Consider the following 27,950-nt stretch of genomic DNA (forward strand, 5'->3'; position numbering starts at 1 on the left):
CCTCTACAATTTTTACAAATAAATTAAAAACTGCCTAAATAGGCTTTTAGGTGATTTTTAAAATTATGAATAGAAGCCAATTCTCTAATTGCATAAGGCAACTTATTCCACTGAAAAGATGCTCTAAATATAACAGTGTTTTTCAAAAAGTTACTTTTAACTCGAGGAGTTACTAAATTGTGGTTAGTTGAAAATCGTGTGGCATGATTATGTATTTCATCTGGATACTGCAACTGAGCATAAAAAAAGTGTGGTGTGTTTACCAGTATTGCTTTCTTTAAAAATACCAGTAAGCCATAGTATAATTTAGCTTGTACAGAAAGCCAAGAAAGTTTATCGTGCATTTTATCAATACTTGTATAATATGAACACCTTAAGAGTGATACCATATATGCCCTGCAGAAAAGGCTAACATTGTTATCATTTTACAACAGAACAAACAAACAGCTGAACATGAGAGGTTTTTGGACCAATTTTGTGTTCTCCATTCTTTAAGCACCGGTTTGAGCACCGTTTAAGCACCGGCACCGTTTCAAAAGTACCAGTTTGGTACTGGTATCGGATAAAACCTAAACGAAACCCATCCCTATTGACTGGCATAGATTCACACATGCCCCTCTGTGCTCCATATCTGTGTGTTTGTGTGAGTCTCTGTGTGCATATGTGTGTGCATATGCTGGCTGTTCCTTTTTCCTTTTCTAATGTTTCTGCCAATATTTCAGAGTTGAAAAACAAATCGTTTTTGCTTTTCCAATATTTCTGCTTAAGTTATTACTTTTCTCTTAAATGATACCATTTCTGCTACTACGTTACATTTCTACTACGTTATACTATTATACTACTGTATATTAAGTTATACTGTTACACCACTTCTTCAAAGTTGTTATATGTGTGCTAAATATTAACATTTCTGCTTGATTACAATACTTCTGCTATGTTGTACTATTTCTGCCAAGTGATTACATTTTTGCTAAGTTGTTATGCTTAAGCAAAATGATTACAAGTTCAACTACTTTTCAAATACTGACTTCAGCTTCTTCAGCTATTTTCAGCTGTTTTCAGCAGACAGCTTCAGCTTTACAGCATTCACACAGCATTTTCGCAGGAAATGCAAATTTTTCTAGTTGAGAATAATGTTTCTTTTTACCTGAACTCAGTACAGAAAATGTATTAGTAACAAACTGAGACACTGACTTGAACCTGAAACTGAAACAGTCTGCGAGTGAAGAATCCTGTGAGAACATTTTCACCTTCAATTAAAACGCCATTAAATCTGCTGTTAATGATTAATGAGGGGTTACTGAAGTGTTTCTGTCCTTACAGATGTGGAGACAGAAACATGCTGCTGTTTGTACATATTTAATAATCAGCTCTGCACAGGAGCTGAAGATAAGTCCAGCCTGTTATTCTTGCAGTATTATAATAAAAGCACAATAATGATTGGTAGTTAGTGAGTAAGCAGCCTGGGGATTTTCTCCATTGTTCATGTTAACCGTTTCACTGCCTCATCTTCAGCTGTGAGTCTGAACATCCTTCAGTTCAGTCAGAGCAGCAGAGTTAATGTCTGAACTACAGCACTGACTTTAATGAACATTCAAGCACAGAGTGATTGCTTCAGTCAGGGTATATTCACTCATGTGCACTGATTAGCTACCTATCACACCTTGCACAGATAGCTAACTGCTCATCTTAGTAAGGTGGCCAAGGAGTTACTAATCAGCTTACAAGCACACATTTCACTTACCGAGAAATGCGGTGCCTCAGGTCCTGTCAGTTATTTCAGTTACTGCAGAGTACCTCACATTGTTAGTTTGAAACATATAGTCCTGGTCTCTCAGCGTCGCTGCTGTTCTGGAGCAGATCTCTCTCTCTCTCTCTCTCGGGTTATGGACTGAAAGTATCAGTGACTAAAAATTGTGTTTTACCCTATTTTAGACCATTTAGCAATTTTATTTTATTTAATTCCTAAATCTCCATCTTCTGAGAGGGGAAAATTGCCCCTCGAGTTCTCTCGTCATATTAGCCCTGAAGCATTGCTTTAAATCATGTGTTGGATCACATTTTTACCCATGAATTGTGTGTGGAAACTTTGAGTGTGAACTTTAATAACGTACTTCTTGAATTATTGGACTCTGTTGCTCCTGTAAAGAAGTTAAGACTTGTCCAAAGTAGAAGCTTGTCTATCTGCATTCCCTGCTTCTTAATGCTGATAAGACAGATTTGACAGCCATTGGACCACAAAAATTATATTACTACTACAACAACAAGGACTGCCTTTTATCACCTACAGCTAAAATCAGACACGTTTTATCACTTGATGCTGCAGAGGTTCTTGTCCATGCATTTGTGTCTTTGCACTTTGCTTATTGTAACACTCTTCGTTCTGGGTTACCAAAGAAAAGTTTTAGAAGTTTACAGATGGTAGAAAATGCAGCTGCTTGCATTTAAACCAAAAGTGGGAAATGTGAGCACATTACTCCAGCACTGAAATCTCTTCACTGGTTGCCTTGTCAGGTTTGAGCCGATTTTAAGGTCCTGTTGCTCACCTACAAGGCTTTAAAATAGTTTTGCACTTTCATATCTCTCTGCCTTTTTGCACTCCTATATTCCATCCTGTGCGCTCTGGTCTCAGGATATTGGCCTTCTAAGGGTTCCTAAAGCGAGAAGAAAAACCATTTTCTTCTCGTGCCCCATCTTTGGGGCAGGCATGCTCTGTGGGGGGTTTTCAAAGCTAAGTTAAAGACCCACATGTTCACCCTATCCTATGTGTCTTAATTGTATGCCTAAAGTTTTTACTGGTTCTTATTGCTATTCCCTTTTGTTTTATCTGTTTTTAAAGTATAGTGTTTTTTTTTTGTGTTGTTTTATTTATCTTCAAATAGCTGTTCAGCACTATGTTTGAAAGCATATATATCATTAAGAATCTCTGCTTTGGGGTATTATTGGATCATTGCTACTTGTTTAAAAAATAAATAAATAAAAATCACAGTATCTTCAAGCATGTAAGGCATCTTTATTTAGGCTGGTACCATATATACAACAATTTGCTGATGGACGACAGATTAACTACATTCAAATGCCATTTGCTCAACTTAAGCTCACATGAAATCATGACAACTTATAGACTGAAGGTCTGAAAATGGAAAAGTTACTTGTGTTTTAAAATGTCAAAGGAAAACATTAAATTTCAATCACAACATCTTATGATGTCTCATGCCCAGTGTCGTGTTTCAGTTGAATGCATAACAATCATCCCCCAGGCACACCAAGTACAAATTCAACATTTTCCATCTACCGACCTATTTGTCCATCCATGGCATGCATTTCAATTACAGAGTTCCTGTGGTCCAAAACACACTTTGTCTTTTTCAAAGAACAGCGGGTCTCCACGTTAATGGACAAACATCTAAGTGTGACAGCTGAAGTGCTGTTTCAGTCCCATTCATGTTTTCACTTTAGCCTCATAAAGCAGAGCTGTACTTTCATCCTTCTCTCACTTTGGCAGCGAGTGAAGCGTTCTCCTGTCGAATCGCTTTGTAGTCTTCCAGAATCCTCTCCAGGTTAGCCACAGTTTTGTTTCCGTTTTCTGTCTCAATCTAACAGAGAATAACACAAAATGACCAAAAGACCAAAGATTTTTTTAAAAGACACATGTTGCCTGTGGTGACTAAAGACAAACATGGATAAAAATATAATTACTGTGTGCCTACTATGGACCTGCTACAGGTATAATGTAGCTTAGCAAATACAACAACAAACAAAAAGACCTCAGCAACCTGTGACTGTTGCTGGTCAACTAATAGCCCTCAAATTTCAAGTCTAATACTTTTTCCTTGTTGGTTTGTTTTCATAAATACAGTATTGAATAAAACTCTCAGCTAAGACTAAATATTTAAACTAAAGAGAAAAATCTGTAAACCTCTTTGACAGCATTGTCTGTGGGGATCGGTGGGTAGAGGTTTGAGGCAATAACCCACAGGAAGAACATCCTCGGGGAAAAGGGTGACCTGAGCAGGAGATTTCTAAGTTTATAAAGGAGAGGCAGCTACTTTGGGTCCAAATCAAGAGCAGGCTTTAACCTTGAGGAGGGCAGAGCGGATCCACAAGCACGGAAACAAGAAAGAGAAAGGAGCGGACGAGGTTCTTTCAGGACACTTTTTAATGCGTGTAAAAGTCTACTGGAGGAGAAAAATAACAGAAAGCTGCCACCCAGCAGGACCTTGAAGAGCACACCAAGACTCAATTATGTGACCCTGAGAACACCCCACTTCGCACGAGCATGTGCCTCGTCTCACTGAGCCAGTCTTCAGGTTTGATACTGCGCCTCCCAAATGGTCTGAAATTAATCTTGTGGTAAACAAGGCTGCCTTGGCACCAGGACCAAATGGCATGCCTCATAAGGTGTACAAGAACTGTCCCATGGTGCTGAAGCTCCTCTGGAAACTGATGAGAATAGCCTGGAAGTCGCAAGCCATCCCCTCAGAGTACAGCCAAGCAGTCGCCACCTTTACACTTCAAGAGGCCACAACCAGCTGGCATCAGCTTGGAAAAGGCATTGCAATGGGTTGCTCAACCTCACCTATCCTTTCTACCACAGCCTTCAACATCCTGCTCATCGGGTCACAGTTAACTACATCCTGCAGCTCTTTCCAGGCTGGACAACTTTGACTTTTGATTCTATTCCAATGTAACACAGCAATCAACACTGCAGCAGTCGAACTGTAAATCCTACCTGCTCCTCGAGATCTCGAATCTCTCTCAGGATTGTACCGGTGTCTTCAATGGTTTGGATTAGCTGATTACAGTTCTACGGAAGAATCAAAGATGATGAAAGCATTTGTTGTTGATAGTCATCAAGGGTATAGTAATATATGATACACAGACAAACAGTGACATACTTCATGCAAGGCTGCCAGGTACTTGTAGGATTTGCGGACGGTTTCGTCTTTTTTGGCATCCTACACAAATCATACATGACAAATATTTATTGACAAAATAAAGACAGGAGCAACTGATTTCTCTGGGAAAAAAGAAAACAATCAAGTCAGGGAATGACAAGATTAAAGAGCATCTATCCCATCGCTGGGAAGAACTCAAACCTCTTTTTACTAAACATTTGTTCAATGAAGAAAAAAAATTTGCTGAGAAATGGTAAAATGCTAAAAAGAAATCATCCTCATAATTATGCATAACATTTCTGAACAATGAGACAGAAGAGTTCCAATCCTGTGAAAATAAAAATTCTCTACTACCTTAAAGACCAGCTCATCAGTCACAGCAAATGTCCTGTCTAGTTTTCCAGTCAGATTATTGATCTCTTTCTGGAGCTCCTTAGTGTCTGATAAAATCTGAAAGGAAAGTGAACAGTGTTAAATCTGAATTTTTAAGGTGCAAGATTTTCAAATCACCAGGATTTGAACTTGTCTGAGGTTTTAGCAGATGCGCACATGGTGCGAATGTGAAAGTCCTACATGACTTCCCTTCTTGAGATCTTGCATTCACAAGATTTTCAGAAAACTTGACCTCTGACCTCGACTAAAATTCAAACGTATGAGATTTTTAGTAGATGCACATATGGTCTGTCTAAGGAGCTTGGAAAGAAAAGAGTCTGGACTTCTTTAAGTTTCTTGAAGATGTTTCACCTCTCATCCAAGAAGCTTCTTCAGTTCTAAGAGCAACTGGTGGAGAGCCTCAGATTTTTAAGCCCTATGGGAGTGTCCCTACTGATCCTCTGCCTAGTCACACGAGCCAGGGTGTATACCCACACCCGTTTTTAAACCTTGGCTCGTGTGTGATTGCTCTTTCTACCAACTGCTCTTAGAAATGAAGAAATTTCTCGGATAAGAGGTGAAACGTCTTCAAGAAACTTAAAGTCCAGACGCTTCTCTTTCCAAACTCCTTAGACTGCGATGACCTGATGACTGAAAACCTTCACTCTAGGATTTTGGTACACGTTTCAAAATTTCTGCGTCGCCTCGTTCTAGAGTTATCGCATTCACAAACTTGAGTGTTCACGCCACCTGCCCGCCTGTACACCAGACCTCATCAGCCTTTTATGGCTGAGGGGTAAAAACAGAGAGAAAACCCAAACAATCAAAAGACCTCATGAGGACACGGTGACTCCTACAAACCGGGTTCAGAGAGGAGCAAACATTTGCCATTACTTGTTGTGGGTGAGGGGAAAAGAAGAGAGCAAAGGACAAAAAGTACACTATGGAAGCAAGACAGAATTTAACTACAAAAAGTTGTATTTCCTGCGAAAATGCAGTGTGAATGTCTTGTAGTCGAAACTGCTGAAAACAGCAGAGGAAGCAGAACTTTCTGCTGAAAAGAGTTGTAAAAGCTGAACTGCTTGCTAGAGATGGCTGTATTTGAAAGGGTACAGTGAAGAGTGTCGAGAAAGCTGAGTGTATGCAAGCGGGCTAACATGTGTGGCAATCGCCACAGGTAGGATTCGAACCTTCGCCACGGCAGCTGCTCATACCACTGAGCCAAACCAGTTCTGATGCCAACCAAAGATATAATGAAAAAATCAATTTGCACTGATAAGAGCAGAAGAAACAAAAATTGTGCTGAAAAGAGGTGAAAAAACTGAAAATTTTGCTGAAAAGAGCCAAAAATTGTGCTGAAAAGAGGTGAACTTTTGAATTTTGTGCTGAAAACAGCAGAAGAAACAGAAAATTGTGTTGAAAATAGTGAAAAAGCTCAACTTTCTGCTGGAAAGAGTTGAAAAACTGAATATTCTGCTGAAGAGGGGTAAAGAAGCTGAAATTTGTGTTGAAAAGAGTTTTAAAAAAAGTTGAACTGTTTACTGAATTTTTTTTTTTGTCCTAAGCGGGATTTGAACCCGGGCCTCCCGCTCTGAGAACGGCTGCTCATCTTACTGAGCTAAAACAAGGCTCAGCTCGGCAAGCTAAGCTGGTGATCACACTGATAATGTGGTCCCATTCAGTAAAATGGGCCAAAAAAAATGGCATAAAAAGCTTAATATCTCAAAAAGTATAAAAGTTATGAGTACCAAAAGATATAGCTGGCATTAGCAGAAAGAGCAGAACAGTTGAAAATTTGAATGGTGAAAATCGGCTGAAAACTGAGGAAGTAGTTAACCAGCAAAGGTTGGAGCAACTAGAACTAGAAAAAGTTGCATTTCCTGCGAAAATGCAGTGTGAATGCCTTGTACTGGAATATAAGAGTACACTAAGCAGTGTCAATAAAGCAGAGTACATGCAAGCAGGGAAGATGTGCAGCAAATGTCACATGTAGGATTTGAACCTGCGCCACTAGATCTCACAGCGGCTGCTCTTCCTATTGAGCCAAACCAGCTCTAATCTCAAACAAAGATATGATGAGAGAAAAAATGTTCACTGTGCAGAAGAAGCTAAATGGTGCTGAAAAGAGGTGAAAATGCTGAAGGTTCAGCAAACAAAAAAAGATAAGGAACCTGAAAATTGCGCCGAAAAGAGGTGAAAAAGCTGAAAATTGTACTCAAAAGAGGTGAATCAGCAGAATTCTTTTGCTGAAAAGAGGTTAAGAAGCAGAACTTTGCGCTGAAAACAGGTGAATTAGCAGAATTTCTGCTGAAAAGAGGTAAAGAAGCTGAAGTTTGTGCTAAAAACAGCTGAAGAAACTGGAATTTGTGCTGAAAAGTAGTGAAAAACGGAAAATTCTGCTAAAAAGAGGTGAAAAAGCTGAAATTTGCATGGAAAAGAGTTAAAACTGTTGAAATGTTAACTGAAGAAAATGTTGCCATAAGCGGGATTCGAACCCGGCCCGCCTGCTCTGAGAGCGGCTGCTCATCTCACTGAGCTAAAACATGGCTCAGCTCGGCAAGTTAACCTGGTGATCACACTGATAATGTGGAAGATATAGCACGCTTCAGCGGAAAGAGCTGAACAGTTTAGAGTTTGAATGGTGAAAATCAGCTGAAAACTAAGGGAGTAGTTAACCAGCAAAGGTCTGAGCAACTAGAATAGTAAGGTAGAAGAATAAAGTATAAAGAGAAACAGGAACTCAATAGTGTGAATGCCTGTGAAGCATTCACACAATAATGTAGAAGAACAAAGTTTAAAGAGAAACAGGATCTCAATAGTGTCAATGCCTTGAGGCATTCACACTATTATAACTAGATGAGTGAAGAAGAAATGGTGAGTGAGCCTGCAGCAGCCCAGGCGTACTGCTTCAGGGTTACCTGATCCAGCCCTAACAAGTACTCTGCTAGGGTGATAAGATATGGGGTGATATCTGAGGACATTAAGTTAAGACCGGGCCTGTTTATTCAAGATCTTGTATTATGTGCAAAGGACTTTAAATCCTAGATATCCCAGGGAGCCAATAAACAGAAGCTGGGAGAAATACACTATATTGCCAAAATTATTCACGCACCATCCAAATAATCGAATTCATGCAGCTCAATCATTTCTATGGCCACAGGTGTATAAAAATCAAGAACCTAGGTATGCAGACTGCTGGTCTGGTCATAGGACATGTAAAAATCACTAATTAAGATTCCTTCAGTTCTTGGTTTTAAACATACCTTTGTAATTTCCTCCTTCTGTTTCTTGATGTTGCTGACAATCTCTAGAATTCTCTGAGTGTACGCTGAGCGAGACACATCTTGAGGAAGATTTTCTAACTCTGTTACCTACGTTAGAAGCAAACGGGGACAAAAGACCACCACATTTATTACATTCAGCAGCCAAAACACATATTTTGCAAACTAGTCCTTCCAACTACTTGCCATAACCATTATAAACCTTATATTACGAAACAAGCTTCAAAGAATGAATGACCTAATTTGATGTATTGGAGATGCACTACTTTAGAAAAGGGATCTGTGGAGCAAATTTCCTTGCCTTTTCTCATGACATTTTTTTCAGGCTTAGAAAATACAATTTTCACGTTATTTAAAGGTATATCAACCACTCAACGTTACAAATTAAAATTATTTTTAATGTTTTTAAATTTGTCTATGTCAACCCCAATAAAAATGTAATTAGTATCTTCAATACCAGCTGTTTGTATGCATCTTCCTTCTTCTTGGCCTCCTCTGTAGAAACACGGATCTTTTCATGCAAAGACTTGATTTCGGACAGCTTCTTGGATGATTCCACCTGCGGAAAATACACAAAAATGATCAAACTGTACATTTATTGTTAAAGAAAAGCAAAAGGCCTGTTACACGACATACATCTTTGCTGCTGCAGATGTCTTTGAGTCTGCGATATTCATCAACGAGTGGAGCACGGTGTTTCTCCCACTGAGATGCCAGGTTCACTACTCGCTTGGCACTGGCCTCTACCAGAGCCTGCAGAGAGGAAGGCACATATATATAGTGGATCTGTGAGACCTGCTTGGCTGGGTGACATCAAGCATCAGCTCCTACCTGAAGTTTCAGCAGGTTATTATCTGCATCTGGCAGAAGATCAATTGTTTTCTTCTTCACTTGGATTTTCTCTTCTTTTTCAGAGTTTCTCAGTTCTCTCTGTTTCAGCTCATCCAACACCTGCACCACACCACAAATAAATAAAAATGACATTATTATATGCATCTACAGGTTATTCTGTTACATCATTAGCCACGTCGCCGTGCATATTTGTGAATCTTGAATCAGGAAACAATCATTTGTGCTCATTTTGCTCTTTTCAGAGATTGTGACAATACATATCCTCCACAGGTTCTTACATTTCTGTCAGCACCTTTCAGTATACTGTCACTTCTCTCTGTGAGATGAACAGACTGACAGTGTCAGGAGTAAAGAAAAGGAAGCAGAACAAGAAGTGGTAACGAAGAATTTACCACTCCTACGCATGTTGCAACCCATAACTCTCACCATGTTATGGATTACAGACCTCAAACCGCCAAGACAGATCTGTTTAACTCCCCTGACCTATAGACTGGTGTAGACTTCCCATTGAGATGTTGCTGGGAACAAAGGAAATATGAAATATCCTATTTAGCCTTCTGCTACTGCAACCTGACTCCAGATAAGCAAAAGATTATAGAGAGAACGACAGATGGATTTTGTCATCCTTGTTGATCTTCGTCTTACTTTTTAAATCTAGAGCAAACCTGGGCATTGTACGGCCACATTCAGCCCTTTGGTTATGTCTGACTGAACCAGTTGAGATCAATGGGAAGTATAGCTCATGCAGTTTGTCCAGCTTTTCAGCCACCAAACAGTCTGATGCATGTTACATCTCATAATGACTCAAATTGTAATCCTTAAATACAGGAATCATCTCTCTACAAGCTTTACATCTGACGTCGTGTTAAAAAAACCCTCTACACTCTCTCTCTCTCTTTAATGTAAGATGACATCATTTGGCCCTTGCAACTCGCAGGACTCATCAACGTCTGTTCCAACAGTGAGGGTTTTGTTCTTGGAGGTAACTGAATGTTTGGATATGCTCGAGCTGAAACAAGACAAACTGGGAAGTGTCATATTTTTCAAATTCTTCATTCCATACTTAGTGTTGAGTTGAACAAAAGTCCACTGCCATAAAATTTTGGTGATTGTTAAGTTACGTACAGGCGACTTGCCATATGAAACAAATGCAAATGGAGAATGTGAAGTTGCTTTTACATGCACAGTGCCAGAGCAGCGCTCTCTGCCTGCCCATCTGTGTAGCATTACTTGCTGGGTGTTGCAACATCCATCAATTAATGAATTCACGTTACGTTTTGATTTTGCATTTTATATAAGAACATTAGCAGTGGAGGTAAATAACTGTTCTACGCTTTCATGTTCAGAAATATAAATCAGCAACAATCACAGAGTGCAAGCGTCACTTCCCGTCTTCTGTCTTGCTCGTTCGGTGTGGACAACCTCTATTTTAATTGCTGCAATCAAATACGTATGTTTTATAGAAAGGCTCAACGTTATGATTCTGTTATAATTATAATATAAAATGTAAATATGATTATATAATTACAGAATCCTTGAACAAATTTAAAAGGTCTAAGCATATAGTGTAGCAAGCCTGCAAATGAATGTACGTCCATGCTGCTCCCCCTGGTGGATACACAAGACATTACCGTCGACTTTCCTAGATGCTGCTTAGGGGCAGTTACCCCTCGTGATTACATCACCCACGTCACCAGCTTTTAAAGCCTACTGAAGACAACCTGAGAAAAACACTTCTTTTATTCCAAAATGCTGGGACAGCACTGAGGTACATGAAAAACAACTTAGAATAAAGTAAAAAACAAAAACAAAAATAAATTAAAACGCTTAAATGTCTAAGTGGGCATTACATAATTCAAAATAAAGGGTGACAAACGAGCTCTTTGGAGCAACTCTTTAAAAATCACTTACAAGTTTTGCCTTCTGTCCCTCGTTCCTCTAATTGAAACCTTTCACCAAATGTTTTCTATCATTAGTAGCAATACTTAAGTGAAAAAATTAAGTAAGATATGAAAGACACATTTGTAACAGGAACAATTCAATCAACTTAGTCAATAATGACTTCTCCATTTCAGATAAGTAGGAAAAACAGCTATACACTCCAGTTTCCTCTCAGGAGAAAGAGACTAGAGTAAATGACATCTTTGCAGTGTATTCAGTTCTTATTTATGAATGAAAACGGGAGAAAGAGAAAAAAGTAACTATTGACTGCCACCAGTCCATGAGGTTCATCTTAGGTGAGCTTACCTGAGCGTTGGTAACACTCATGTGCTTCATGTCTGCTGCTAGATGGTCAACCTCACTGCAAAGCTGCTGGAATTGCTGCTGAAGGTAAGCCAACTCCTCCTGCTGACCCAGCTGTACATCCCCCTCTGACTGATGATTAGTCGGGATGGTTTTTGCTACTGGAGGCAATTCCTGTAGAACACACACACACACACACAAACACACTTTAAGGGGGAAGTAGGTTACACCCTGGACAGGTTGCCCATGCTAACACAGAGACAAACAACTACTGACAGCTATGGGCAATTTAAAATCTCCAGTTAATTAACAACTACTAATTAACAAAAACATGTAGTTGGTGCATGTCTTTAGAAAAAACTAGGGTACCTGGAGGCACGGGGAGAACATGTAAACTCTACAGAGCAAAGGCCAAATCTATTTGTCGTAACAATGCGTACTTTCACAGAACAAACTTTGCATTAAAATTTCCTGTTTGAATCTGTAAACATACGGAGTCACAGACAGGATCCATCAGGAAGTTGCTCAACTCAGGAGCTATTAGAACTACAGTGAAAATCTTTCTTGTTATAAGAAACAAAAGCAATTCTAAAGAGTTTTCAGGCACTTAGTTTGCAGCATTACTGAAATAAAACTTCATTTCAATTTACTGAGCCCAAAGTAATGACGTGTAAAGTAGAGCTGGGCGATAGAACGATAACGATATGTATCGCGATATAACTTTTACTCGATAGAGAAATTAAACTATCGCGATTGACCTCGCCGCTCTTGTCCTCTTAAAAAAAAAAAAAAAGTCAGCCAATCCAAATTAAGTAGCGCAGAGCCGAACCAATCACAGCCGCAGCGTCACGTCGCGTGACTTGTTACGTACAGCACAAGTGCCAAGCCGCACGTGTGTTTGTTTGGGAAGCAGCCAGCGGGTAATGGAGGAAATGAGTGTGCCGACTAGAAAAATCAACCGAGCGTGACCGAAGAGAAAACAGATGATGGTTCCAATGCCGGAGAGATTGTCGAACGGAAGAGCCATAGAAGTTCCGTAGTGTGAAGGTATTTCGGCTATTTCAAGTCTGACAAAAAACAGAGTAGCGTGCACTGTAAATTGTGCCGAAAGCAAGTCTGGAAATACAATAAACTGGTGCATGCGTCACACTGTGCGCCACGTTATTGTTTCGGTGAAATGAATTTCTACAATACTGTTACTGTATTCTACTCTCTGCAGTGTTTAAATGCTTACATATACACACAGTTACTGTCCGTCCACACATACGACTCGGTTCTGCTTCTATGCCCCAGCTTTGTTTACTTTTTCCCACCGAGGCTTCTAGACTTCTGATTGGCCAACATTTCTGCACGGTTAGGAATCTAGCGCCACCTGCTGCTTTGGCATGTTCATAGCAGCGTTTTCCTTCATTTCTGCCTTTATGTGTGGACGGGATTATTTTTTAAAACGAAAACGGAAAATCTCCGTTTTCAAAAATACCCGTGTACGTGTGGACGTAGCCTCAGTCTCTGACTGGAAGCGCTAATTCGTCATTCGGCTTTTGTCAGACTAAAGTAACTGTTAAAACTGTTTGAAAAGCTAAGCTATACAACAAGGAGAGATTGAGAATTTCCTTTTAGTTCTCAGTTTATTTGATATTGACAAAAGTTAGTCAGTTTTGTCTGTTCTTCTGTAAAACAAACTAAGATTTATTTTTAGAATTAATATTTTGTTTCTAAGTGGAATTGACAATTTAGTCTGTTTCGTTTGTTCTATTTTGAAACTTAAACGCTTTAGCGGCTGCCTTTTGTGTAGTTTGCAATATTTGCCTTTATTTATCTGAAAAAGTCTCATGTTCCTTAAGTACATCTACCCTGTTGAACTTATTATGGGAAATAAATATTTAAATAAAAACAAGCTGCTGATTATTTCACATTTTACTTGTGAGCAACGGCACATTTAAATCTTACAAATATAGTTATTTGGCTTATATCGTGATAGATATCGTTATCGCCTGAAATGAAAAAACATATCGTGATATGAAAAAATCTCATATCGCCCAGCTCTAGTGTAAAGGTAAGTTTATTGTTATCTGTATCTAATTTAGTAGTGGAAAGCGAGGCTGTGTGGTAGAAGTAAACCACACAATCATTCAACTTTTAAGTTTCTTTTTTCAGTGAAATTTCTTACACAGGCTGAAGGATGTGATGTAGGCTTTGTGAGACCTGAGAGATACATTCAGGACCAAACTTACAGATTCAAAGACAGGATGTGTTAAATGCCCCACAATAAAAGAATTCAAACTGTCAAGCAGGTTGTTTTAGGTTTGCTGAGGTGGTCAAACTTCAATCAGAATGCATTCATTTGTTGGACAAAGTGTAAATTAGGCTGAAAAAAATGTTTTCACTGGTTAAGAGTTTTGTGAGGATCAAACTGTATGTATGCAGTTGTTTTAAACAATGCTGAGGTCTCTACCTGTGTGAAGTTGAACTTCTGTGTGTGGGTGAAGTGTGTGCCCTTGGTCAGGATGTGGCCGGGTTGAACGGAGCCTTTGAAGGCCTGCAGGAGCTCACACAGGTCAGAGGTGGAGCGAGAAACACCAAAGGCACTATGAGAAGAGGGCAGGGCAGCAGAACGCAGTTGGTCCTCGATCCGTTTATGCAACCGGGTGAATTTCCGTAAGCAATATTCCTGTTACACAACATCCAATAAACATGTTCATACAGAGGTGTACAAGGAGTTAACACTTTCAAATTTGGTGCATTTAGACAGAGCATACTCAACAGGGTATAGTTAACACTATATCGACTCGTGTGATTCAAAAGATTAGAAATCTGTGAAAAACCTTCATAGTTTCATTCAAAAAGACATTACTTACTGACTTACTACAAGCCAATAATGAAACAAAAAGGGCATGAATATTTTTAAATGTTAATACAATATATCAAAGTTAACTTTTTTGATTTAAATTACAAAATAATGAACTTTTGGACATTTCTTTGTACTGGCATTAGTAACATTAGGTTAATAGGAAGCAAATAACTCTAAGATTCAAATAGGACTGTGGGAATATTTGCCTGTGGAGTAAAGCGGGACAATAGTCCCTGATTGTTCCACTCGTTGTCCCACTCCTGAGCAGCACTTATTTCAGCTGTGTGCTGCTCCAGTATGGACGCCACCACAGAAGCTTGACTGGAAATCTGGGCGGTGACAGGGGAGAGAACGTCCCGCTGGTAGTCCTTCACTTCTGCAAACACAGCACACCTTACATTTCACTCACACTTTCTCTTTTGTAAAAACTTTTCAGAAGTGATTTCACTGCAAGTGTGATGGCAAACTGAACATTTTCATTATTCATAATTAGTAGGAAAAAAACACTGTGTGTGTGTGTGTGTGTGTGTGTGTGTACAGTAAGAGGACTACCTTTTGTGTGCCTCTTGCTTGAGCTTTTAGTGCAGTTTGTTAGGCTGAGGGGCTGGACGTGGAAGCTGTGCATGACTCCTTGTCTCTATACATGTGAAAATAGAAGTAAAACATTTTATAAACAAAACTGATCTTTACCTGGCTGTCTGTTAACTCAGGAAACATAGCTATGTTTAGCTCCACTTTATTATTATTTATAAGAATATTATAAATTATTTCATAGTTTATACGTTGTACTGATGCCATGAAGACACAAAAAATGTAATTCAAAAGCATCACTCACTGCCAGTCATAATTATACACATACATTCAAAAACAGAATTAAAACTATAGCATATAACAAAGAGCAGAATGGGGCATTAGTTAACCTGTGTTTCACAGTTTAGTGGTAGTCTGCATTTTGGAGGCAGCCAAGGTACAGCAAGATGGGCTTTGATCGCAGCAGCTATGGTTCTCTCCAGTACCACTGATTTCCCTAAAGGAAGACAAAAACCAAAGCTTTGGGTGACTTAAATGCATCGTCCTTGATGAAAAGTGCCCCGGTCATGTCCACATCATGATCACATCACTTTTTTTAAACAATCCACAGCAGAAAAATGTGTCGTCTTCTACAGCTGTGGTTCCCAAAGTGTGAGCCAGGGCCCTTGTTGGGCCACAAAGTTACTACAGGTGGGTCGCAGAAATTCACTTTAAAATTACTCACTAGTACGTACAGTTATGTATCTATACAAACTAACTGGCATAAAAAAGTGAAATAAAACTGGTAATAGGAGGTAGGTAGTTTATGATTTTACTCGTGTTGAATTTTGCCCCGATCCACCTGCCAATCTCCCCTCTCTTCTCACATGAACAAGACAAGTTTACAAGATTAAACACAGTTCTCCACTTAACCTGTCCCCATCCAGAGTGGGAGGGGCACCCTTTAGGGGCACCCTAAGAGTGTTATTTTAGGTTCTAATTCTCATTACTGCCACTTCCCACTCGACTACGGACCACTCCAGTACGAGCTGGAGGGGCCACCTGATGAAGCCAGCACTTCCACATTATCTGCAAAAAGCAGAGATTCTGAGTGGAAGTCTTCTCCCACTTGGCTACGCCTAAAAATTCTGTCCATAAAATTTATTATAAACAAATCCCTGGCAGAGTGCAACACCCACTGAGAACAACTCCAACTTATGGCTGACAATGCAGACCAAGCTCTGTACCAGGACCAATTGGTCTGTAACAACATGCCAAATACCCCTCAGAGGGTATCTCAGGGGGATTTGGTCCCAGGTTCACAAAACAGGTAGACTGGTTAGATAAACTCCAAAACACATCCTCGAATATCGTCAAGAGAATAAAGAGCTGGTCTAGCACTCCAGGACCAGAATGTTCCTTCTAGATCTGGAGTTCAACTGACTGGACAAACTTCCACTCTCACTCCAGGACTCAGCTGCCACCAGTTACCCACAGTTGGCACCTTGGCTCACTCAATAATTAGCCGTCAGACATTATACAGGTCACAGATCCACCTGCAAGCGTTGTTGCTGGTTATCTTTCCTGCTCCTGGTCCTGCTTTAATTTTGTGTGTGTTAAACCAAGTAGAGATATTATCTTTGACACTGAAGCCCGAGGCCTGTCCTGAGTAAAGGGGGCGTGTCCAAATAAAGCCCGTGTCAAGGCCCGAGTCATTCTTCAGAATATTATACGATCAAAGATAAACAAGGTCCTGATTCTCTGAAATGACATGACTGCCTTGTTAAGTGATACAAGCTGTTGAAAAGACGCTGACATTGTTTTTTTTGTGTGAACTGGACCTAAGGTTATTCTGAGGATTATTATGAGCTTGCAAGGAGATCGTAAGCACACTATAAATCCACCGAAAAAGATCAGCAGTCAGGGAGCATTTGGACATGATATCTCCAATAACAACTTAAATCAATCTCAGAGAGGATGGTTAGAGGTGTAATATAAAAAATGTAACAGTATACAGGAACAGATGTTTCAGCTTTGTCCAGCCACTAGCAGGATTTCTGGATGTCAGCCACTTCTACCTGCTGCTTGTCGTGCAGGGACCTGTCCTTCCATCATGGCTCCTCTTCTCTCTCTGGTGTCTGCTACCTGAGGTATTCACTAAGCACAAGGTCATTTGTGACCTTTCTGAACCTTTAATGAATACGTTATTGTCCCATCACATAGATCTGCAAACGCCTATTAAACCAGATATGTACGGTGGCCCCTAGAGACAAAGCACGTACAAACTCCAAAACACTTGCAAATTCCAAAAAACAACGGAAGTGCTCCAGGACGCTAGGGGCAATGTTGAGCTTTTGTTACCTAGTAACATGTCTGTGAAGGTTCTCAGTCATCCAGGTCATCGTAGTCAAAGTTACCTAGTAACAACCTACTACACAAGCCAGGAAGTACCAATGACCGGATTTGGGGTCTGCAGCCTTGAAGGCCGCATTTTAAGGTCACACATGTCCACTGTACCATCTGGGAACTCTTCTTGTTTCGTAATAACACAAACACTAAATCCTCCTTCTTTTGTGCTGTTTTGTAGCAGTGTATACACCTGAGACTGTCACCTGTCTGTCTGTCCTGCACTCTCTCTCTTTTCTTTCTCTCTGATTGTGGAATAAAAGTATGAACATGTGTTTATAAGTTACACTTGTGTTTGAATCCTGCAGCTTATCACACATTTGATTTCCATGTGTGACAACTGCAAGTGTCCAGAGTGAGGACAGACTGAGGGACCCACTGCTGCACATCATCTGTGAGGCTTTGCACCCCTGATGATCCACCAGGACAAACTCAGCAGTGTGTGAGGAAGAGGAGGAGGAAGAGCCAGCAGCAGCTGACAGATGGAGAGAATAGACAGACTGTTCCCTGTTTGTGAAGGACTGCTAGGAAAGTTTAACATAACTGTCTGTCTGAATCAGTCTTATTAGGTAATGTTCAAATAATTTTATCATTCCAGTGTTTTCAGTGTGGGAGAAAGTACTCAGGGCCTTCAAGTTACACACTATGAAAGGCAGCAACAAGTTTAATATTCAGAAACCTAAAGTATGTATCAGCAGCAGAATGGACCTAAAAATAAATGTTTGTTTCAGTTCTATGAAGCTTTGAGTATTTTGGATCAGTAGCACTGCTGTGTTTGTTGCATCATATTGCTGTAATTGTTTATATGCTTTATATATTCTGAGGTAAGTTGATCTATAGTGTTACATCATATTCTATAAGGATGTTATGTGTTTGTAGACTTTCTGCCCAGTTTGACCCATTTAGCAGAAGTCAGCCTGTTTAAGGCTCTGATATCTATTCTGTATGACTTAAAGCAGTTATGACATGGTCTGATTTTCTCACCCAATAAAGGAATATTTCATATATCAGTCTACTCTTCATTTTATCAGAAACAGTTATCACAGCTTGTACATTTTCTTTTTATAAATATATGTAAGCAATGAGCCAACATACTGAAGGAACAACATTTGTCTTTATATATGATACACCTATATATGCACTGTCAAAGATACTTGTCTTTGAGTGAAGATTTAAGGTGATAAGACATATAATAACTGCAACTTGAATCTGTACTGAAGCTCAGTATTTGACACAGAGTTCATGTTCACTGCTGTAATAGCTAATAATGATTAATATAATAACTATAATATTGGCCATATTATATTTACATTACCAAAGTGATATGACTTTAGTCTCATGAACAACATCAGCTAATTTTATTTACTAACTAATCTTAAATAACTGTTCAGTACAGAAATGAAGCCCAAAAATCATGTTTTACTGTCCTGTGGTCTCAGCCTCAGATACTTATCAAATCACACAAAGCTCTTGTAGAAACAAACAAACAAATGAACAAAATATGTTCTCCCTCATTTCTGTCAAACCAAGTTGTATGACACGTTTCCAGCGGTTAGTATCATGGTTGCTAGGCAACCTGGGAAGCGCGACGGAGACTAGACCGTCCCATACAGACAAACTTGCCGTTTATTTTGCAAATCGAGCTCAACACTGCCCCTAGTTGCAAGTGTTTTGGGGTTTGCAAGTGTTTTGGGGTTTGCAAGTGTTTTGGGGTTTGCAAGTGTTTTGGGGTTTGCAAGTGTTTTGGGGTTTGCAAGTGTTTTGGGGTTTGTACGTGCTTTGTCTCTAGGGGCCATCGTAGATATGTCCCTGTGTCTATATTAACCAATTGTTGTTCAAAGAGGAGAGCATGCTACACAGGGGTAAACATGGCCCCATCCTAGCTTTTGATACATGCTACTGTCATCAATTTCAAATTGATCCAATATTCAAAATAAGAAAATGTAGCATTTCACAAATGAATCATTGAATTCCAGGATGCCGCCTGCACAAATAAATATTCCACAGTCAACTGTTTGTGGTATTTTAATAAAGTGGAAGCGATTAGGAATGACAGCAATCCCACCACAATGTAATAATGCTAGTAATAATCACAAAGGCTCAGGCAACCCCCCTCGCCCCCAAGATTTCAGACAGAGGAGCTAAAACAAGAACCACTGGACAGAAAAACAACGTTTCAAAGATGACAACAGGTGATGCACTCCACTGCCATGACCTGCATGCATGCTCCATCATGCAATACTCCACTGCTGAAGAAAGAGCACGTTGAAGCACATTCAAAGTTTAGACATTTAAACAAGCCTGTGAAATACTGGGAGCATATTCCCTGTTGATGGGACCAAAATAGAACTCTTCGGATGTCATAATATACCATAAAGTCTGGAGGTCAAACGACACTGCATATGACCCCAAAATGCCATACTAACAGTGATATTTGGAGGTGGGAACATCATGAGGGCTGTTTTTCAGCTACAGGATTTCACATAACTAAAGGAATGATGAATGGAAAAATGTACCAAGACGTTCTTGATAAAAATCTGCTGCCATCTACCAGGATGATGGAAATGAAACGAGGTGAACGTTTCAGTAAGATAATGATCCCAAACACAGCCGAGGAAAACTCGGCTAATAGAATGGCCCAGACAATCATCTCATCTGAATCTACTGACAATTTTAAGAAAGAACTAAAGCTCAGAGTTCATAGAAGACTGGGCCAAAAATCACACCTGAGCAATGCTGCAACTAGCCTCTCCAATCAGGAGGCATCTTGAAGCTATCAGCACCAACAAATGCTACTTTATGATGTATTCAATAAGTTTCAGTAAATTCAGTCCCTGTGTTATTTCTCATTATTACAGAACTTAATTGTTGGACATCTAAGGTTTGATTTCCTTGCATGTGGTGATTGGATGGGTTGTTACCAACACCTGGTGAGAATTCCATGTCAAAGTCACCTTTAGAAATATACTTACTTAGAAACTTGGCGACAGGGCAGAGCAACCAACCCTAAATGGTCTTTCTGCATAACCGTTATTCAAAGACCTCTTCTCGCTTCAGGGCATATCTCAGCCTTCTTAGGCTAGCTAGCTTAGCATTCCACAGAGTGTTAACTATTTAGCTATTTCCTGTCACTGGGCGCTATCTACCTTTGCTCATGTCTCCTGAACCCAAAACTTCCCCATAGATCGGGCGTCATACCACTTACCCTCCAGTAAGGCGGTCCTATTTGCACCTGTATATACATATATATGTAAATGATTTTTTTTTTAAAAAACCAAGATATGTTTGATCTCAAGAACAACCATTTTTTGTTTGTTTGGCTTTTTTCACACATATTTGTTCTTCATTACGGGTGGGAATTGATAAGAATTTGGTGATTCTGAGTCCATTATCGATATCATTTATCAATAACTTCTCAATTAACAAATCAAAGATGTAAAACCAGAACAAAGACACTTCAAAGTAGGTGATTCTACTGTAGAAACACGACCAGGTAGAAACACAGGCTGCAATCTGTCTGCTCATCAAAAGCTGAAGTTGTGTTGCCACTATTTTTCTCCTCTGACACACAGACTGAAATCAGCTGACTGTAAGAACCAATAAGTGGGATTGATATGCAGGCATATTAACAATTACAAGGAATTGGACTACTGGGAATCTATTTTTGTAGAGAACCAGCTCTCAATTTCCATCCCTAGTCCTCACAGGATCGCCACTACAAACGTGGTTTATAGATATAACAGCAAGGAAAATACTGGTGGCAGCCAGCAGTACCCCTCAGCCTTCTAGAAGATGCACCTATGGTATCAATTTGAAACTCCTCCGTTACTTAGTTCTCGAGTTATCGCATCCACAAGATTTTCATAAAACGTGACCTCTGAACCCTGACCTTGAGGTGGAGGTCACTGAGCTTCATACTTGTCAAAGTTGTATGTTCTAGCTATTAGTAGACAAAACTACGGCATCAATTTGAAACTCCTACATCGCTTTAATCTCAAGTTATCACAAACTGGGTTGTTTATGTCAGCTACCTGTCTGCCTGCCCGGCAGGATGACAACATTCAACAACTTGGCTGAATTGGCAAATCACTTCTGTTGTGGCTTCCAGCGAAATGTAGAATTAATTTGAAAATGTTATTAATAAGATATAAGATAATAAGATATATTTATGGCCTTGCCCCTGTTCATATAGCCTGTAGTGCCAAGACCTTATTCTATCAGTTCTCTTTTTAGCCATTTGATCAGGGCCTCGTGCTTTTCAGGCAGTTAACACAACAACAGCCTTTATCTGTCCATCAGGTTGCCTGGGTCAGTGGGTTGTTGTAATGTCTGCTGAATGTCAGAGACATTTTCTACTCGAGTGTCTCAAAAAGATTTGCACTGACAGTAGAGCTGGGCGATATGAGATTTTTTCATATCACGATATGTTTTTTTCATTTCAGGCGATAACGATATCTATCACGATATAAGCCAAATAACTATATTTGTAAGATTTAAATGTGCCGTTGCTCACAAGTAAAATGTGAAATAATCAGCAGCTTGTTTTTATTTAAATATTTATTTCCCATAATAAGTTCAACAGGGTAGATGTACTTAAGGAACATGAGACTTTTTCAGATAAATAAAGGCAAATATTGCAAACTACACAAAAGGCAGCCGCTAAAGCGTTTAAGTTTCAAAATAGAACAAACGAAACAGACTAAATTGTCAATTCCACTTAGAAACAAAATATTAATTCTAAAAATAAATCTTAGTTTGTTTTACAGAAGAACAGACAAAACTGACTAACTTTTGTCAATATCAAATAAACTGAGAACTAAAAGGAAATTCTCAATCTCTCCTTGTTGTATAGCTTAGCTTTTCAAACAGTTTTAACAGTTACTTTAGTCTGACAAAAGCCGAATGACGAATTAGCGCTTCCAGTCAGAGACTGAGGCTACGTCCACACGTACACGGGTATTTTTGAAAACGGAGATTTTCCGTTTTCGTTTTAAAAAATAATCCCGTCCACACATAAAGGCAGAAATGAAGGAAAACGCTGCTATGAACATGCCAAAGCAGCAGGTGGCGCTAGATTCCTAACCGTGCAGAAATGTTGGCCAATCAGAAGTCTAGAAGCCTCGGTGGGAAAAAGTAAACAAAGCTGGGGCATAGAAGCAGAACCGAGTCGTATGTGTGGAGGGACAGTAACTGTGTGTATATGTAAGCATTTAAACACTGCAGAGAGTAGAATTAACAGTAACAGTATTGTAGAAATTCATTTCACCGAAACAATAACGTGGCGCACAGTGTGACGCATGCACCAGTTTATTGTATTTCCAGACTTGCTTTCGGCACAATTTACAGTGCACGCTACTCTGTTTTTTGTCAGACTTGAAATAGCCGAAATACCTTCACACTACGGAACTTCTATGGCTCTTCCGTTCGACAATCTCTCCGGCATTGGAACCATCATCTGTTTTCTCTTCGGTCACGCTCGGTTGATTTTTCTAGTCGGCACACTCATTTCCTCCATTACCCGCTGGCTCCACGCTGGCTGCTTCCCAAACAAACACACGTGCGGCTTGGCACTTGTGCTGTACGTAACAAGTCACGCGACGTGACGCTGCGGCTGTGATTGGTTCGGCTCTGCGCTACTTAATTTGGATTGGCTGACCTTTTTTTTTTTTTTTTTTAAGAGGACAAGAGCGGCGAGGTCTATCGCGATAGCTTAATTTCTCTATCGAGTAAAAGTTATATCGCGATACATATCGTTATCGTTCTATCGTCCAGCTCTACAGAAAAAAAATTCACAAAATAAGACCTTTGAATTTACCTGTAGCTGTATCTCATAATACTCTAATTACATCTAACAGAGGCTAAAGTAAAACAACAATTACTAGACAATATAGTCTATATCTCCAATATTATATGAAACTATGTGTATGCCAGAGATAAACTGTGTCAGTGCACCTGTCGGCTGGTCTGAAGTCTCAGCACTTTCTCTGGGCAGCTTCTCCACCAGAAACATGAGCAGGGAGCGGATCTCTGGTTCACTGCTGTACAGAAAAGTCTGGTATCCTAGCTCTCCTTTGTATCCAATGTCCTGAAAAATAAGAATTTACTTTGAGACAACAGAAAGCTAATTTTGTACTTTTCTAATAATACGCAATTTTGCTCTTATATCTTCGGTGAACATTATTTGCTTCATCACTCACTGAATTTCTCAGTTGTCATTAACAATTTAGAAATTTCACCTGATGAGAAAGATAAGCCAAAACTCCAATACAGGCTATAACTTGTTAAGCTGTGCAATAAATCATTTGAAGCCTATATTAAATTTAAAATAGTACAAAGACAATACTGGCAGCAGCCAGCAGTACCCCTCAGCCTCCGAGTAGATTCACCTGTGGTATACTTTTAAAATCTTATGTCACCTCATACTCAAGTTATCGCACTCACAAGATTTTCAGAAACTTTAACCTCTGACCTTGTCCTTGAGGTCGAGGTCACTCAAATTCAAATTCATCTGAGATTTTTAGTAGATACACTGATGTTATCAATTTCAACTCAGACGGCACCTGATTCTCAAGTTATTGCATTGACAAACTTGGATAACCACGTCGCTCATCTGCCCAACAGTGTCACGACAATACCCATAAACATCAGTGTTTTACAGCTGAGGTGAAAAACATCTTCTTTCATCTTTTATTTGGTAAATATTTACACCGCATGTCCTTCCTGATGGAACACTTCCAAGGATTCACGTCTTCATTCATAATGTGTTAACTACCACAGGAGACACTGAGGTACAAGCAACAAGGGAATTAAATTTGTGTAATGCTCAGCCAAAAATAAATAATGCACTCATGACTGGGTGTAAAAAGAGGATCCCAGGAAGGTAAAATCTTTCAAAAGTAAAGACAGAACAGGTTCATCACTCAGAAAGAAATAATTTCACAATTTAAGAAAAATATTTATTGACACAAATTTTAGTAATGAGAAGAATGAAAAATAGAAATATCTGTATACAACAGACAATGCTGACAAAACCAAACTCATTGGGTTTAAGTGAGAAAAGATCATGTAACTTGGAAACTGTAAAATTAATCATTTATTTTATTAAGGATCCATTCATGAAAGGAAGGTCAAATTCAACCATGCAAGAAAAACCCCGAAAAGATCCACACAGTAACTAATTCTAATTCTTCAAGGACAATCCTTTATGAAAGGGGGAGAGAAAGCTCCATCCCACTGCAAAGGATCATCTGACCATTCATAAAAGCATCAACAAAATGAGCATTTTCATTGTTATTCCTTTTTCATTTCCTGCCATAACTGCCTGATATATTTATATATATATATATAAAAAAAAAAATAAAAAAAAACAACAACAACAACAACAACAGCCTGTTAAACTCACAGCTGAACATCATACAGCTGGATTGTGGAGTTGTTGCTCCATAAAGAGCACAGACCGCCGTATAAGCTCTATAATAATGATCAATATTAACTGATGTAAGTGTGCTCAAGCATTATCAGTGTTCATCAGTACTGTCCATTGAAGTACTGCAGTCCTTAGGATTCATTCTATATCCTATGAGGCAAAGTGGGCCAAAATTTGCAGGGTGATCTACAAACAATGTGCTGTAGTTTACATACAAAGATGCAGCCAGTTCACTTCAGTAAAAACCAACATTCTCCCAGGAGCAGCGTGAAAAATCTAGAGGGAGCCGCTGCAGGCCTGCTAACCAAAATAATTCAGTGTAAGCTCAGACTTCACACAAATGTTTTTCTCTGAAAACAGTGCGCCAGCTCAGATAAAGGAAAATCAATATGCTTCTGATAGAAATCATTCCGCACTGAGCACAGGGTTCAGAGGATTAGGATTCAGGTGTGGTGAAAGATTTATCTAAAGGAGGAGATTTTCCCTACAAACCTGACATCTATGTGGAACAGCTGGATTGTACAATATAAAGAAGAACCCAAAACTGTATTTACCGTCAGATCACTTTTTGTGCCACATTTTGTTGTTACAGATTCAGCAGAGAGAAGCCGCTCAGTGTGTGCACAGTGCCAAGAAAAAGCTCATTTCAGTTCATTTCTGCGGTGTTTCATGAAAACTGTGGCATTAAATTGCAGTAAGTGGGGCTCACCTCTAAACTCTCAGCATGAGAAATGAGCGAAGAGTTTTAGGACAGAGCCAACGTTATGACACTGCGCTCACAGCTTAGAGCTGATCACGTTCTCATTCTGATAACATCTCCCATCCTAAAAATAAACTAGCTCTGTAATTGGAGCCAGACTGGACACACTGGGGGAAGTGGTGGAAAGATGCACACTAACGATGTTAGAAGTCGTCTTGAATAACTTTGATCAATCCCTTACTCAAAGCATCTCTACAGAACAAAAAAAAACAAAAAAACATCACTACTAGAAGATGACTCTTTCTCTCTTGTAAAACAAAGAGACACAGGAAATCATTGGGACCCAGAGCTATCACACTTTTTAATTCTCATACAAACAGCAGATAAGCTATGGCATTAAAACCACCAGGGTCTATCACTGCGTTTTACTTACATTGAACTGTTTTGGAAAAAACTAGGTTGTCAGCTTCTTTCACATTCTTCTTTCCATGGTGAAAAGAGAAACAACGTGTAGGTGGGGTTCCTAATTGTACTTTCTCTACCAGTTAATGATTCCTGTTGCGAAGAACTAGTTGTGCACAAACTCTTTAAGTAGACAACTGCTTACAGTGTTTGTGTCTGAACACTGCCAATTGTCTGACTGGATTCAGCCAGTGATAACAGGGGACAACAGTTCCATTCAGATATCTTACCTGACAGGCCTGTGCCAGGCTCATGCCCACTCTGAAGCGGGCAGACATACCCGGAGGGAGGGAGGTGGCCAGCGTGCTGCTCAGACCAGGATCGATCACCCGAATACATCTGACCACCGCCTCTACTATCAGCTCACTACTGAACTGTTTCACGCTATTAATTTCTTCAGGCACTTCCCTGCGGGACACGAAGACAAAAAAAAATTAACTCTTAGCTGCTACAAAGCTGATCGTATCCACACAAGCTTCAAATAACCCACATACAGCATGATCATATGACTGGGGATGGTTCAACACAGGACTGAGCGGAAAACTTCCCATTAGCCTGTAAACATGTCAGCTCGGTAACTTATGCTTACTTTTAAGATCACAGTGCACTGCTTGGCATTTATGAAACCCTGTTGTTGATACTTACGTCCCAACCTGTTTTAGGGCGTGAATCAGAATTTTATCAACTTCCTCCATGGCCGGAGCTTCTCTGAAAGAAGCTAAACTAGCTAACCAACTGGATAACAGCAAAGCATCCGGTGACAGTGAGGCGAAATATGAGCATCGACTTCGCTGGTACTGGTTAAAGCTAAAGTATTAGCATCATTTCCATGCATAAAACAGAGTTAAGGTACATTCCATCTTCTGCTAGCTTGAAAATAGAAACCAGTTACTTAGCACGACTGCCACTCCTTATATCGGCAAAACGCATTGTAATTATCCGCTGCGTTGGAGACCATTCGCTACAAAACAGCTTCTTTTGTAATTAGTTTTCTTCATTCCCTGCAAACTGAACCTGACCGGGGATTTCTCTATCAAACTAAATAAATCTGACACTTCTGTGTCTCCTACAGTGTGGAAACGAAGTAGCAAGCCAATCGAATAATGTGTGAACGCGGTGTTTCTGGGAGGTGGAGTTTTATTCTAGACTTACTGTCAGCGAGAATGAATGAGAAATGAAAACTCGCGAAAATACAGTTCCCAGAATGCACCATAAAGACAGTCTCATGACTATGATAACGTTTTTTTTCTTCAACTTTATTTAAAATATATATATCATACATAGCCGTGTTCCAATTCAGGGGCTGCAGCCTTCGAAGGGCGCATTCAAAAGCCTCGATGTGTAGCCCAGAAATGCTGCCTCCTTTTTCCTTCGTGCCCCAAACCATCCCAAGATTCACAGCGCGGCGGTGGTGGAATATTTTCTAAATAATGGCGCACGGCTCAAGAGTAAATTTCTAAAATTGATTACTGGGTTTTATCTAGTGAATGGCAAAGCGAGGCTTTGCGACACTCTGAAACAAAGCAGTTGTGTCGAAACTTTATTGAGGCTTCGAAACCCAACCCCATCCCCGCAGACATGCCCTGCACAATTTCAAGCAAAGCTACTTATTATATAAGACTGTCAGTAATTGTGATCAGCAGACGTTTTCATACAAACAAGGGGAAAAAAAATAATGAGACTGTTAAAGACAGATCTGTGACTATAGTGATCGATGTGCTTCAGCAAATTTCTCCATCTGTTAATATTCCTGCTGCTCACAATAAATCAATTTATATAGTAAAACAAACAGAGAAAAGTCTGCGGTGTTCACTGTAACGACCACACTGATTTACAGCTGTTTTTGGGCTCAGACGGCTTCGTTTGTGCTCACAGCCCTGAAACTTTGAATGTTTTTGTTTGACTTTTAGGTTTTCTGGAAGTTCATGTCATCAGGTTGGTTTTACAC

At 39.6% G+C, this 27,950-nt stretch overlaps 1 protein-coding gene across 2 annotated transcripts; it reads right to left on the minus strand.

Annotated features, from left to right (window-relative positions):
• Window positions 1–2,993: 2,993 nt before the first annotated feature.
• On the minus strand, window positions 2,994–27,132 carry ccdc22 (coiled-coil domain containing 22). Of its 2 annotated transcripts, XM_005943470.1 has the most exons (16): window positions 26,648–27,132; window positions 26,233–26,410; window positions 23,367–23,499; window positions 15,419–15,525; window positions 15,051–15,135; window positions 14,705–14,874; window positions 14,103–14,318; window positions 11,651–11,821; window positions 9,383–9,502; window positions 9,188–9,304; window positions 9,009–9,110; window positions 8,534–8,641; window positions 5,253–5,348; window positions 4,899–4,958; window positions 4,733–4,807; window positions 2,994–3,596 (listed from the first exon to the last, which is right to left on the minus strand). In XM_005943470.1, the coding sequence occupies exons 1-16, from the start codon at window positions 26,695–26,697 to the stop codon at window positions 3,483–3,485; spliced, it is 1,902 nt and encodes a 633-aa protein (XP_005943532.1). In that variant the 5' UTR covers window positions 26,698–27,132; the 3' UTR covers window positions 2,994–3,482. The 2 variants fall into 2 exon arrangements, with proteins under 2 accessions (XP_005943532.1, XP_042084940.1); XM_042229006.1 differs by lacking the exon at window positions 23,367–23,499.
• Window positions 27,133–27,950: the final 818 nt, after the last annotated feature.

The sequence above is a fragment of the Haplochromis burtoni genome, unplaced genomic scaffold, assembly GCF_018398535.1.
Source record: "Haplochromis burtoni strain Fernald_Lab_line unplaced genomic scaffold, NCSU_Asbu1 Contig_374, whole genome shotgun sequence".
Lineage (NCBI taxonomy): Eukaryota > Metazoa > Chordata > Actinopteri > Cichliformes > Cichlidae > Haplochromis > Haplochromis burtoni.

Bases quoted from the DNA above. Each gene is read 5' to 3' on its own strand.
- ccdc22 (XM_005943470.1), bottom strand. From the start codon at position 26,697: ATGGAGGAAGTTGATAAAATTCTGATTCACGCCCTAAAACAGGTTGGG. The intron at 26,411-26,647 runs GTAAGTATCAAC...CGTGTCCCGCAG, and splicing joins GCCCTAAAACAGGTTGGGAC to GGAAGTGCCTGAAGAAATTA. The intron at 3,597-4,732 runs GTAGGATTTACA...ATTCTCTGTTAG, and splicing joins TTCGAGATCTCGAGGAGCAG to ATTGAGACAGAAAACGGAAA.